Source organism: Triticum dicoccoides, chromosome 1A (genome assembly GCF_002162155.2).
Source record: "Triticum dicoccoides isolate Atlit2015 ecotype Zavitan chromosome 1A, WEW_v2.0, whole genome shotgun sequence".
NCBI classification, from domain to species: Eukaryota; Viridiplantae; Streptophyta; class Magnoliopsida; order Poales; family Poaceae; genus Triticum; species Triticum dicoccoides.
In genome coordinates this window covers 146,741,987-146,756,265 of record NC_041380.1, presented here as the reverse complement: position 1 = coordinate 146,756,265, position 14,279 = coordinate 146,741,987, and the positions used below count along the sequence as shown (strand labels likewise).

General features: G+C 47.2%; 2 protein-coding genes across 2 annotated transcripts; one reads left to right on the top strand and one right to left on the bottom strand.

Annotated features, from left to right (window-relative positions):
- Positions 1 to 2,847: 2,847 nt before the first annotated feature.
- Positions 2,848 to 4,586, top strand: LOC119275298 (desiccation-related protein PCC13-62-like). The gene has a single exon (XM_037556149.1). It carries the CDS (start codon positions 3,193 to 3,195, stop codon positions 4,324 to 4,326), a length of 1,134 nt encoding a protein of 377 aa, XP_037412046.1. The 5' UTR covers positions 2,848 to 3,192; the 3' UTR covers positions 4,327 to 4,586.
- A 5,470-nt stretch (positions 4,587 to 10,056) lies between these two features.
- LOC119367919 (40S ribosomal protein S4) lies at positions 10,057 to 12,388 on the bottom strand. The gene is made up of 5 exons (XM_037633298.1): positions 12,265 to 12,388; positions 11,525 to 11,602; positions 11,251 to 11,431; positions 11,046 to 11,143; positions 10,057 to 10,686 (listed from the first exon to the last, which is right to left on the bottom strand). The coding sequence occupies exons 1-5, from the start codon at positions 12,265 to 12,267 to the stop codon at positions 10,249 to 10,251; spliced, it is 798 nt and encodes a 265-aa protein (XP_037489195.1). The 5' UTR covers positions 12,268 to 12,388; the 3' UTR covers positions 10,057 to 10,248.
- Between the last annotated feature and the right edge of the window lie 1,891 nt (positions 12,389 to 14,279).

Genomic DNA, 14,279 nt, shown 5'->3' with positions numbered 1-14,279 from the left:
CAAAAACCCCAGCCACAGAAATGCTGACGCGTGGATGCCTATTGGTCCCGGTTGGTGCCACCAACCGGGACCAAAGGCCCTCCTGCCTGGGCTCCGCGCACAGGCCACGTGGAGGCCCATCAGTCCCAGTTCTGGATTGAACCGGGACTAAAGGGATAGGGCATTAGTACCGACCCTTTAGTCCTGGTTCAGGAATCGGGACAAAAGGCCCTTACGAACCGGGACAATAGGCTCGTTTTCTACTAGTGGTAGTTTATTTTGTGTTTAGATGATCAAAAGACTTTGGTTGCTGTGGCTAGATCCTTAGATCTCGTCTGGTCTGTAATGAGCAATGCTACACAGCCGATGATTTTGCGGACGATGCATGGACGACATAGGGTAATAATTGTTGGATTGAATCCCTCCATACCTAAGCAACGTCAGATCCTACCATCGTCCACCTGTCGTGCATAAAAGGTCGTGTGTGCAGCTATTCCGGTCTGTAATAAAGTAGACGTATTTAGCTTTGTGCTTTTGCCAGTTTGCCTTAGGGGGGCAGTTCGTAGTGCTTTGGTCGTTCCTTAGTATTTGTAGATGTTGATGGTGTCTTGAACTTCTAGTTGTGTAATCGTTTGAACCTGATGCTAGTTTCTTTAATGGAAATCGGAAGGGACGGGCCCTTCTTTTATCAAAAAAACTAATAAAAGAAAAGATTCACCTGTTTCTTCCTTTTATTTGGCAATGAGCTGCTCGTATGTCATTTGACCACCAAAATTTGGACGCTCCTACCGCATCTGAGCATCTTGAATTCCTAAAGCTATTAGATTTCTTTGAAAAAAAATGCTGTTTTTTCACATTTATTGTTCACTACGAGCATACGAGTCTTCATCCTAAAGGATAGGGAAACGTTGAACACCGGTGCGCCGGCTTAACTTTGCGCCGGTCGCTGTGGCACGCGCTCGCACATCACACGTAAAAAGCTGGCCACGTGCCTAGGTGGGCCTGAAGGACACGCCCATCCCTTATCTCTTCACACCGCACAACCATTCTCCTCGCAGTCTATCTCTTTTCTCTTCTCCTTCATTAAATTCCTCAACACCGCAGGACGAGCTCTTCCATGTCTCCACTGAAGGTGCGGCCATCTGCTGCTGCTCCGGCCGGGAGACGCCGCGAGCCTGCGAGCCTGGGCCGGGTGTGGGAGCTCTGTAGCTGGTTACCCCCTTTCCTGGCCACGCCGCAAGGGGAAGGCGTGTTAGTGCAAGGAAGACGACGAGGGCCCGCGACTGGGGAGCAGCCGGTCGGGGTTGTTTCAACCGGCGGGGCTGGCGGAGAGTGGGGTGCGTGTCGTTATGATTTTTTGCTACAACCTTCGTCAGATTTTGCTACCACTGACACAAAATTTTGCTACAAGGATTTCATGGTGAAGCTGTAAGCACGGCGGCGATGACGAAGTTTTGCTACATCCATTGCTGGATTTTGCTACGACCGGGACAATTTTTGCTACAAGGATTTCACGGCGAAGCGGCAACCACAACGGCGGTGACGAAGTTTTGCTGCATCCATTGCCGAATTTTGCTACGACCGGCGATGATTTTTGCTACAACCGGCTGTCGGCGGAGCTGGAACCGATAGTGCAAGGAGCTACGAGTGGGCAGACGGGGATGCTACAACCGGCTGCCGGCGATGTTGGAACTGGCAGTGCAAGGAGCTGCGAGCGGCAGATGGGGATGCTACAACCATTTGGGTGTGAAACTACAACCCCAAGCGTCCTTTTGTTGGAAGCGACCAACGGCAATTTTCTGGGATGGAGGACGACGGTGGTGGCGGAGCTGCAACGGCGACCGGTGGCGGAGATGCAATGGTGTGTCCTCTCTGCAACCACGGGGCGCTCGGGCACGACGACGGCGACCTTGCGCGACGACGCCGACTTGTTGCGGTGCGCTGGCACGAGCAACCGACGGCAAGACCGGGTCATGGGGGCGGCCGACGAGCGCTTGTTGCGCGGCCGTGCAGGGGGCCGGTGAGCACGGATGAGGACGAGCGGTTGCGCTGGGCTCTATCCTCTTTTATTTTCCTGTGAGTTGAAGGAATGATCCTACGGTTAAGAAGTGGCGTATCGTGTGGTAGCGCTGCGACCGGCCCAAATTTGGGCCGGTGCGCCGGCGCGTATCACTCGCCTAAAGGATATGACCTCAGGTGCGGATTACGGATTACTCAACTAGAGGTCAGTTTTTCCTCATGACGATGTATTAATTCTATATATCATTCTGATGACCAACCTAATTAAACTACACTCTGTTAGTCCATAGTCATAGTTTGAGGTCTCATTTGGTTCGTATGATAGAAATATTATAGGAACTGAAAATAATGAGATGACATATATATCTCAATTTTTATAGGAAAAGAGATGTCATTTGACGCATACGATAGAAAAAATTCGTTGAGTCTAGGTTAATGTTTTTTCCTTTAAAATATGAAGAAAAATAGTTCTATCCTATATAGGAACAGAAATCCATTCCTACAAACCAAAAGAACACAAACGATTTCTTCCCTAACAAAATTGCTATCCTTTAGAACCCTATATACCTAAGAGAGAGTTGCCCACTAACTTATTTATCTCAACATGTAAGCAATGCCACCTCATCATATAATTATAAGTAGGATAAGGCCCACCTCAACATGCAATCATGCATAGAGAAAGACTCATCACACCATTCAACCATGCATGAAATAATATTTTCTATTCAATTATTCTACTTATATTCAATAAATATTTTTACAAATATACATAATCAAACATAATAAGTTATGTGTATTTTAAATTATGATTCCCAAGTTAGCAACCTAACTTTTCATCAACCAAGACAATATGTTTTTGTAATTGTGCTTTCCTAGAAGAAGAAAAAAGACACGGTATGTGCTTTCTGAAAAAAGAAAAGCACAGTTGTGTTTCCCGAAAAAAATACAGATTACTAGTAGTTCACATGATTGGAATATGGCTCCCGTATGCATGCTATTCTGGGACTGAGGAATGCCTTTCTATGGTGGACCCTGAGGTCGGACTCTTGCTGCTTGATTTTCGATCGAACGGGATTTGGGCACGGTTCAAAATACAGAACGCTCTAGAGAACATGCGATCATTTGGGCACGGTTAAGAGAAATTTTACCAAATCCCTAGTCAACATCAGCCACAGCCGCGCCCCCGCCGTGGTGATGGACACGCGAGCATTTCGTGTCCTGCCAACCTCATGCCCTCCTAAATCCACGCTAACCATTACCAGACCCAAGCACGGACGAGCATGGGCAGAGCAGAGCAGAGCCAAGCACGCGAGCTCTCACCAGCACGGCACGACCGGCGCTCCGTCCTCCCTGGCCATGGCTCGCGCGCACGGCGCATTCCTGCTGCAGCTGCTGGCCGCGGGCCTGCAGGTCGTCGCGCTCGCGGCGACCATCACAGTCACACAGACGGACGACCCGCGGTGCCGGCCGAGCCTGCCGCGGCGGGGCGCCATCGCGGTGTACCCGAGCGACATGGAGCAGCTGCAGTTCCTGCTCAACCCCAAGTTCGTGGAGGCGGAGTGGTTCCTCCACGCCGCGCTGGGCCGCGGCATCGACTACCTCGACCGCAACCTCTCGGCGGGCGGGCCGGCCCCCGTCGGCCCGCGCAAGGCCAGCCTCGACTTCCGCACCACCGAGATCGCCGCGGAGCTCGGGTACCAGGAGGTGGGCCACATCAGGGCCATCACGCAGGCCAACGGCGGGTTCCCGCGCCCGCCCATCGACCTCAGCGCCGACCGCTTCGCCGCCATCATGGACGACGCCCTGGGCGCGCGCCTCGACCCGCCCTTCGACGCCTACAACGGCACCGTCAACTTCCTCCTCGCCTCCTACATCCTGCCCCACGTCACCGCCGCCGCCGCCGTCGGCATCAGCCCCAACCTCATGGGCTACGCCTCCAAGCGCCTCCACGCCAGCGTCCTGGCGGTGGAGGCCGGGCAGGACGCGGTGATCAGGATGCTGCTGTACCAGCGCGCCGACGAGACGGTGGCGCCCTACAAGGGGCGCACGGTGGCCGAGTTCACGCGCCGGATCTCCGACTGGCGCAACGAGCTGTCCGGCTGCGGCGCCAAGGACGAGGGGGTCAAGGTGCTGGACCGGCATCAGGGCGCGGAGCGACGCACCATCAGCAACATCCTCGGCGCCGGCGTGGACTCGCTCGGGTACCAGCGCACCCCGGCGGAGGCGCTGCGCATCCTCTACGGCTCGCGCAACGAGCAGGTCCCCGGCGGGTTCCTGCCCCGGGGCGCCAACGGCACCATCGCCAGAGGATTTGTCCAGCTCGCATAGATGTCGCTGCAGCTCGAGGACTCAGCCGGTGCTTCCATTCCACCTCTTTCGTGCTACCCATGGACTGAAACAGGCACAATAAAAACATTGCGATCTATATTTTGAAAAGAAAATTTGTCTCGAGACCAAATTCAGTTTACAGCTCGAGAAACAAAATGCCAGGTGTGAGTCGGAACTTTATACAAAACTGAAATGGGATTTTGCACAGAGATTCATAGGGATTTTTATTTATTTATTTTGGTTAATCAAATAGTGTGGGAATAGATGAGACTTTGTTAATTCTCATCTAGATGAGAATGAGCAAATCTGAATTAAAATCTGTTACGAATAGTACGTCGTTAGCACTACTCATACTCTTTTTTTTTTGAAACGAGACAAAAGATTTGCCATTTTTATTGATTAAGAAGAAGAGAATTGCCCGGTTAATTGACGGAAAACCGGGCTAAAATCGATACAGCACAACCCACATGACATGGGCACCACCGGCCAACCTGGCCACCGACATGAAACAGAAGCCACGCCGGCACATGCCAACAGATGGTCACACGCGCAAGCAACCGACAGCTCCGACTTTGACGACGAGCAACACAGGGGAAATATGCAGGACTTGCGCCGGCCGTGCCCAAAAGAGCACCTCGAACACCAAGACCACGCCGCGACCCAAGCTCCTCTCGACGCCATCATCGTTGCCAAACAAACACCAGCGCCCCGCCTCAGCAAACCACGCGGCGAAGATGCCGCCATCGACGGCAAAGATGCCATCATCCTCCAGTTTCTCAGTCGTAGCCGGCTCCGAGACGATGCCTCCAAGGAGAAGAAAGACACGAAGACGCCTCCATCGCTCGATCCAACGAATATGAGGTTTCCCTCCGGAGCCCAAGCTGTGGGGAGAAGGAGCAACTCCACGGCGACGCTTCCAAGAAAGATCACGGCACCCGCGGGCGCCGCCGTCGCCGGCTTCGGTGAAGACCGGAGCAAGGATTTCTCCCGGCTACTCATACTCTGATTTGTCATTGTTTGTTCCTTATATGCTGTGGATCAAGTTTCAAATGAAATGTTGGGTCATCTTAACTCTTAAGGACATCTGGTATCAATATCGTCAAACAAATTCTGACTTTCTTCTGCAAGTTTCTTGTTTTAGTATTATTATGCTTAGATAGCAGCAAGCGCCATAAGATAGCTGCAGCCTGCGAGAGCATCGTGTTGCCATGGTCAGAGCCGAACAACTCCAGCCTGATTGGTGTTTCATTTTCAGTTCATATAAGATCTCATGAAGAACCACCACGCCATCTAAACAGGTTGGGCTTACAACATCATCAGATACCGAAGCGGAAAATTGCACGGTTCCGTCTCGTACCGGCAGATCTCCGGCCGTCCATTGCGTTTTAAAGATTAGTGTAGCACTGTGTAGTACTCTCCGTTTCTAAATATTTATCTTTTTAGAGCAAAAGAGTGAATTTACACTCTAAAATATGTCTATATACATCTGTATATGGTGATCATTTGAAATTTGTAGAAAGACAAATATTTAGGGACGGACAGAGCATAAAAAACAAAACATTATGTTCTCATGAATACATAGTTATACAACATGCAAAAAGGATACACAGGTCCCATCAAAGTCAGCTTTTTATCAGATGACACTTGCATGCATGTACTATACATTCCCTCTTTCTCTCTCTCCTCATGTTGGATGTTTATCTTAAGTCTTCCTCATGATCATCAAAGTCTTCTGTCAGATGTACTTGCATGCATTTTATCATCGCCCTCCTTATGATCAGATTTTTCATGCTGCGAGTTCACCATCTTTCAAATAATTGAATCAAATAGCCGAGAAAAAAAATTGTATCGTGATCAACCTTGCTCTGAATACCATTTGATGCGATCGTCGACAGAAAATCGATGGTATAATTAATTTGCCCAATCTTTCATGATACGGTGTCACCTGAAACAGTGTGGCGCTCGCGATCTTGTAGATGCAATCACCACCAAAACAACACGCACACCCAAAAGAGGAAGTACGTGGACGATCTTCACCAGATCAGCAGAAATTGAAACTCTAGAATCAATCTCAAACCAAAATCACATAGCCTCAAAAGCTATCAACAAATATTCTGCGGCAGCCTGAAGATACCCCCAACTTGCTAATCTATCCATCGATGCAAAATAGCCAAAAGAAAACTACCCCTACACGGCCGGCCGGCCAGCCCTTTATATAGGTGATAAAAACTGTACCGACTTAAACAAGGAAAGACACATACGGACTCTCTCTCCCCTATCCTAACAAATCAAATCTCAACTAATTTAAGTATCCGGCCATGTTGAACACAAAAGTCGAAAATGGACTAGTACTTTGACAACCACGTGCATGCTCCCTTGTGAATCCTTATAGTGTTGCTTCAAAAATAGTTGGACGCAATATTTCTGATCGTGCCTTGATTGCATGGTGTTCGAAAGGTAGGCTTCACTTCTTTCTTCGGAATAATATGAAATTTTATCCTGCCAATCTGTAGTACCTGTACCTTCGAAGCTAAACATGGCATGGTCGTACTTTGTTTATGCATAGAACTGAAAGTAACCATTTGATTTCTTTTGTCACGGCGCTTAGCTGATATGACATACTTCTCCATTAACGAAACATCAGTGTAAACTAGGTCACCTTGTCGTAACCGTTTAGCATGGTGGATGCACCTTCCCGGGGCGCCATTAAAGATGACCTTGGTGCTGGAAGTTTGAAGGAGAATAGCAATCCATCTCATCCACCCAGGTCCAAAGCCCTTGGATCTCATGATCTCAAATAAAAACAGCCAGGAAAAGGCATCGAATGCTTTAGTAATGTCCAGTTTCAGAAAGACTCTCGGTTCCTTCTTGATATGTATTTTCTGAGCCACCTGCCGGACCAACAGAAAATTATCGTGCAGATTTCTACCCTTTATGAATGCGGACTGATTAATGTCTACAATGTCTGGCATTCGTTTCCTCACCCGCGATGCTAGCAAATTCACAAACAACTTGGAGAAGCTGTGTGGCAAACTTATTGGGCGAAAATCAAACACTTCGTGTGTGTCTACCTTCTTGGGGATCAGAACTATGTGTGCGCGGTTGAGTTTGTGGGATCCCCTGCCATCCCCAACGAACAGCTGAAGTAAGGCGGCCATGATGTCTCCTTTAATGATTGGCCACGCTTTGTGATAAAGGCACCAATGAATTCATCGGGCCCTGGTGCTCTGTCCGCTGAAATTTATCTAATGACTCTCCATACTTCTTCCCTGAAGATCTGATCTAGGTCGCCCAGGTCATGGGATTGAATGCCAAGGTACTCCAGGTTTAGGGTCTCGTTCCTTGCTGGCACAACTCCCAGCAAGTTTTTGAATGTTGTGAAAACACCTCTTCCATCCGTGTTTGATCAGTAATGATCTCCTCCCCTGATGTGATGCTGGATATGAAGTTTTTTGCCCTCCTGCTGTTCGCCATTGCTTGGAAGAGTTTAGAGTTAGCATCACCATCCTTGAGCCACCTCAGCCTAGATCTTTGCCTATCAATGATACACTCCAAGCTAGCCAGCCCCGGCAGCGATAACTTGAGCGTTCTCCTCAGCCGTAGTTCAAGGAGGTTAGGCTCCTGTTTTCTTGGGCCTTATCAAAACCGAATATCACCTAGTTAGCCACCTTCCTGAGCAGCTTGATGTTTCATGTCTGCCTCTGCCCCCATGCCTACAGGTAACTCGGCATGTTCCTGAACTGTGTATCTAACCTTTTAAAAGGATCGACGATGGAATCATCGCAAGCCCAAGCTGCACTAATGGCCTCCCCAAAGCCATCGAGTTTCGTCCAGTATAGCTCAAAACGGAAGTGGTGTGCTTCGTACTATAGTTGATGCTAGTCAAGAGGTGGAGTGGCGCATGATCCGAGGGACTAGTTGAAAAGGCGTGAAGAAGATACTTCGGGTGGGCCAGTTCCCATTCCAACAAAACCAAGACACAGTCGATCTTGGTTAGCCTAGGAGTTTCTCGCTCATTAGACCACGTGAATGTACGTCCATGCATGTACAATTCTTTGAGCTCGTGGTCGTCAACAAAGTTCTGAAATTTGGTGATCACACTTCTGTTGAGATTAGCATTATTCTTCTCTGAGGCCCGCAAGATCATGTTAAAGTCTCCTAAGACGACCCAAGGCCCTGGGCAGGCCAATCCCCTAGCATACAGCTCAGTGAGGAATTATGTTTTCAGTTCATTCCCTTGTGGTTCGTAAACTACCGAGATCCACCATGAGCTGCCGTTCTTGAGGTGCACCTGGCCAGTAATGAAGTATGTCATAACATGTGATCAAAGTTAGCCTTGAAAAACGTATTTGGCCCTATGTATATAAATAGAAAAAGTACCAAATTTTAATATGAAGAAAGATTTTTTTCAGACACCCAAGAGCTTCGTGCGTCATTGCATTATTAGAACGGAAAACAACGTACAAGAGGTGTTCCGCCGATGGCGGCCAACACAACGGGAGGGATTGGTCAGTCCTACACCCTTAGTCAATACAACGCCAATAAGAACACCATCGTTGTCCAAAAAGAAAAACGAACACACCCAGGCTATCTTAAACTCAAATGATAAGTGTCACATGTTAGGTGTGTGGCACTCCGGTCCTATTGTTTTTCGATAGCTATTCCAGTCACGTAAGGATGATGATTTTTAGTGATAGACGGCAAGTTTTTTGTCAGAAAAAAAACTGAAACATGAAAGTTGTCATGCTTGGCAACTAAAGTTGCCATCCTCGCGCCAGTAAACTTGCCATCGAAAACTTTGGAAGTTGTTGTGTGCTCGTACCTAACGTGTGACACTTATCAGGTTCCATCTTAAAATGCCGCACAACCCTTTTCCCGTCTTCGTCCATAGATCGCCCTCGATCATGATATCGCAGTGTTTGAGCTGATGAATCGTGCTTGACGAGGCTTGGAAGACTATGTCGTTGCGCTCGAGCCATAGCATGAAGACGACGAAGCGCAAATGTGACAAAGTCCCACTAAGGTTGCTTCGGTAGGTGTCGGCGTGGCAGACCACCATTCCGCCAGCTCCCCGCCCTTTGGCATCCGCCCAAGCAGCATCGTCCCAGGGCCGAGGTCCAAACGGCAAGGAGTACGTGCATCCTACCATGAGGTGACCAGAAGTCTTCTGCTTCATGCCACAGAGGGAACACATCATGTGATTTGCAAGGCCATGGCGATGTCTTCTATCGACGGTCCATAGACGGATGTGGATCACGAGCCAGACTCCATTTAGAGCATCTCTAGCAGGTCCCACAAAAACGCCTCCAACAAAACTAGTTTGTGGTTACCCCTAAAACCGATTTAGGGTACCGTGCGGCATCTGGAAGAAAACATTTTCTCCTCTCAATGGCCCGAACAGCCGCCACCACTGGGACGCACACGGATGAACGAACTCCAACTCAAACAATGTCGTCAACCAAAAGAACTGAAGCTTCAAAAATAAAGTGAATTCTGCACATTTAGTTGAATTGTTGAACTAAAGAGTTAGTTCAATCAAATGAACTAAAGTTGAATTCCGAACATTTAGTTGAATATAATTGAACTAAAGAGGGTCCGCTCAGGGTTCCAGTATTGACAAGCTGGGGCCAAAGGTTCCACAACAACTCCAACCATTAAGTCAACCCCAAAAGAAGCAAAATCAGAGGTTGCAAACATCTTCCAACTTTAAACAGAGAGCATTTTATCAGATAACATTTAAGATAACCGGATGAGGTCTCGAAATAGCACTTAATAAGATAAACATCCACATTACATCTAGAGGCAACCACGAGTTCGCAAATCAACAAACATCAGGCAAAACTTAAAAACGATGGTTCCAGGAACATAGTTCTATATCCTTGCAGATAACTGGCTATAGCAAAACGACTCAACGCCTCAGAATCAGGCCTTGGCAGCAGCCTGGGCAGCGGCATCCCGCTTCCTCTGCTCCTCAATGATGGTGAGCTTGATACCCTTGCCCTTGGGGAGGCTCACCCATGGCTTGGTGCCCTTGCCGATGGTGAATACATTGCCCAGACGGGTGGCGAACTGGTGGCCCTGGGCATCCTCAACGTGGATGGTCTCGAAGGTTCCCTTATGCTTCTCCCTGTTCTTGATCACACCAACACGCCCAGTGTTGCGCCCGCCAGTCACCATGACCACGTTACCAACGTCGAACTTGATGAAGTCAACAATCTTGTTGGTCTCCAGGTCGAGCTTGATAGTGTCATTGGCCTTGATGAGAGGGTCTGGGTAGCGGATGGTGCGGCCATCATAGGTGTTCAGGTAGGGGATGCCCTTCTGGCCGAACTGGACAGACCTGACCTTGCAGAGCTTGAACTGAACATGAAGGAAACAAAGTCAGTAGATGAATAGATAATGGTATATACTACATTTAAGGATAATAAAACAAATGACAAACTAGAATTTATCTATGCAGTATCTGAAAACAAAATTGCATCTTCAGAAAATGGAAGACAGGATTGAAACAGTTAAGCATGGTGAGCAAATAGAAAAGCAAACATACAACAGAGTGGTACAATGGTAGGCAAACAGCAAGGTCTTCATTGCAAGAGGATATCGATGCTTACCCATATACAAGTAGGTTTCATAAGTACAATATAAGCAGTTCTAGATATCAGAAGGCATCAGCATTATGGAAGACCAGGATGACATTACAGAAACAGGATAGACCTAACCTTAGCATCCTCATCCCTGACAGAGTGAAGGCGGAAGCGGCCCTTGGTGTCATACAGAAGCCTGTAGTTCTCACCAGTCTTGGGAATGGAAATGATGTCTAATAGACAAAAATGAAGATATCAGCAATCAAGTGACGTTAACAATCTTTGCAGAATGTGAATTCACATAGGATACAAATAATTCTGTAAAAAGATTAGAGCATACCCATGAAACCAGCAGGGTAGGTCTTGTCAGTGCGGACCTTTCCATCAACCATGATATGACGCTGCATAAGGATAGACTGCACTTCACGGTAGGTGAGAGCATATTTCAGTCTGTTCCTCAGGATGAGGATCAGAGGAAGGCACTCCCTGGCCTTGTGAGGACCAGATGATGGCTTGGGGGCCTGAAATCAATAGACAAATCAAGTATCAGATCACTGAACAAGAACATCTTAAATGCCTGAAGAAGTACAGGATAGAAGAACTGATGCACTTACAAAAGCTCCACCAAGCTTGTCAAGCATCCAGTGAGACGGGGCATTGAGCCTCTTCAGATGCTTCTTCAAACCCCTAGCCTGTTGACAGGTAAACAAGGACAACAATTATTATCTTTTCGAAACATGAACAGCAAACAAGTACAGTATCCCACATTAGATCATAAACCTCATAAAAATGGTTAGATTACAAGAGATTGCTGCAAGTCTTGATGGAATATGTGTTCTACTTAGTATTCATCGAACTAAGGGTGTGAGTAATTTTAGCATGAAAATTGCTGGCTACAACTGTGAGCATTAGGCAGGACATCTCAAAACAAATTCTCCTCGGAAAACACTTTGGAACACATAGAGAAGAAACGAAACTGATCTACAATCTACAACAAGTTATACAAATCTGGTCAAATCATGCAGCTAAATCTTCCAAAGCCACACCGGTAGCGGCCTCTAGATCATGAATCAACGCAACGCTACATGGATTGAGAGTTGATCTATGTTAGAACAGGCATGGAACCCACTAACAGTACACGCTACAACCCATCAACCACAGGAATCACTAGGGAAAACACAAGCAAATCTACCGAGCCAAGTAAGAGCACAAGCCACCGAATGACCTCAACCCTAACCAAGGACCTCAACAACAGAGAGCCGGCGGCGCTACCGCATGGCCACGGATCGGATCTACAAGCGAGAGGCAAGGAAGCACGCGGAGGGATGAAGATGGGGAAAGGGGCGGCGCTCACCATGGTTGCGAGCTCGGGCTAGGTCGCCGTGCTTCTCGTCTTCGGGCACCACCGCCGCCTGCTCCTTCTCCTGTGCTACGCGCCGCCGCCGGGATGACAAAGAATGAGGGGGAAGCGAGGGGGCGAGAGAGCTTATATATATACTGCGAGGGGTAGGGTTTTAGTCCCCCCGTTCGGCTGTGTGGGCTTTCGGCCTGGTCTTGGGCTTGACACGGTTGTGGGCAGCTGGCGAACAAAAGCCCAAATCCTCCCTTTGGCTCTGGGCCATATCTCAAGAAGAAAGGGTGGGCTCTGGACCATAGTTTTTCTTTTCTTCTCTTTTTGAATGTAGCTCTGGTCTCTGGACCTTAGCCAACAGCGACTGATGTTAAAAAAAACTAACAGCGACTGATGTTAAAAAAAAAACTAACAGCGATTTTTATATCAAAAAAGAAAGGCTAACTGCGACTATTCTCAAAAAATAAGGTAACAGCGACTGATATTTCTCTCAAAAAAAAAAACAGCGACTAGTATATGAAATTAAATTCCCAAAAAAGGATCTATTGGAAAACACTTTCTCAACACATAAAAAATATTGATAATGACTTGCCCAAGTGGACTCACCTATGGCCCATAATACATATCATTTTCAACTCTAAATTGTAATTATGATGCTTAGTGTAAGATAAAGCGTGGATTTCCAAAAACTTAGATTGTGCCCAAAAATGTATAATATGAATCAATCACGAGTGGTTTCAACACTGAGCTTTTTGGCACTACCAGGGATGATATAAATCTGAATCTCGTATTCCTACTATTTTCGTGCTCTCCGAACACCCTAATTTAACCTAATATATGTATGTTTGTTCATTCATCATTGACCTTTCAATCAACCACACGCATACGCCATCGGTTCCACTATCGATGAGTTTTAGGCATATGTCTGGTCGAGCACTTGACTTCATCTCAACTTGTTGTATCGAGATCTAATATGAGCAACAACGACAGACACAAGGAGAACAACAACGAGAGGTATGAAGAAGTCATGGAAATGAGGTCCAATTTGGTCTAGGATCCGGATGTGTTGCTAGTCACCTTTTTCCAAAAGTTTTAGGATGATATCAAGCCGGTGATCATGTCCATGTTTCAAGAATTCTTTGTTGGCACCCTTGATATTTCTCACCTTAACGTCAGTGTGATAACCTTTATCCCTAAGATTGTGGGGGCATAGTGATCAAGCAACTTTAGGCCAATCACGGTGTTTAACGTTATCTAGTGAATCATTGTGAAGGTGTGTGCGGCTAGATTTGTCATGCTTGCTCACAAATTGACACACATGAGCCAATACGCTTTTGTTAAGGGGAGCTACAACGACGACATGATATTAGTACTTCATGAAGTTATCCATGACGTTATGGTTAAACACCAAAGAGGCATCTTTCGTAGGTTGGAATTCCAAAAGGCGTATGATTGCCTAGATTGGTCATTGCCTCGTCAGGTGGTGGAAAGGAGGGGCTTCGAGGACCGCTTGATTTGTGGGATAATGCAAAATGCTGTCCAGCGGGAGCACCTCTATTGATAGTAATGATGAAATGGGTCCCTACATGAGATCTTCTCGCGGTGTGAGATAGTGTAAGTGCATCAAGTGCCCCCTTAGTGGTTTTGGAATATTGAAGACAAATAGGTTGAGGAACTAATGTGTTTGTGAGTATACACATGAAACAGAGTCCCTGAAGATTTGGTTTAACACATGGAAGACGACCCCTAAAAATGAATTTCTTCAAGTGAAGAATTTGGTTATGAAATTGGTACGGCCTTTGAAGAAATTGATGAGAAGACTTTGAAGCTCGACGACTTTTGTTTTGATAGTTTCTTTTTCTTCTTCCTTGAGTCATAGGAAAACCGTACCGGTAAAGGGGGTCTAGGTAAAACATATTTCACAATTCCAAAGTGATGCTCAAACTGACTCAAACCTATACACGCAACAACCGCTTCGAGTGAAGCCTTTGGAAATCTCTAGTACAGTTGACGCATTT

Bases quoted from the DNA above. Each gene is read 5' to 3' on its own strand.
- LOC119275298 (XM_037556149.1), top strand. From the start codon at position 3,193: ATGGACACGCGAGCATTTCGTGTCCTGCCAACCTCATGCCCTCCTAAA.
- LOC119367919 (XM_037633298.1), bottom strand. The intron at 11,432-11,524 runs GTAAGTGCATCA...TATTGATTTCAG, and splicing joins ACAAGCTTGGTGGAGCTTTT to GCCCCCAAGCCATCATCTGG. The intron at 11,144-11,250 runs GTATGCTCTAAT...TTTGTCTATTAG, and splicing joins CTACCCTGCTGGTTTCATGG to ACATCATTTCCATTCCCAAG.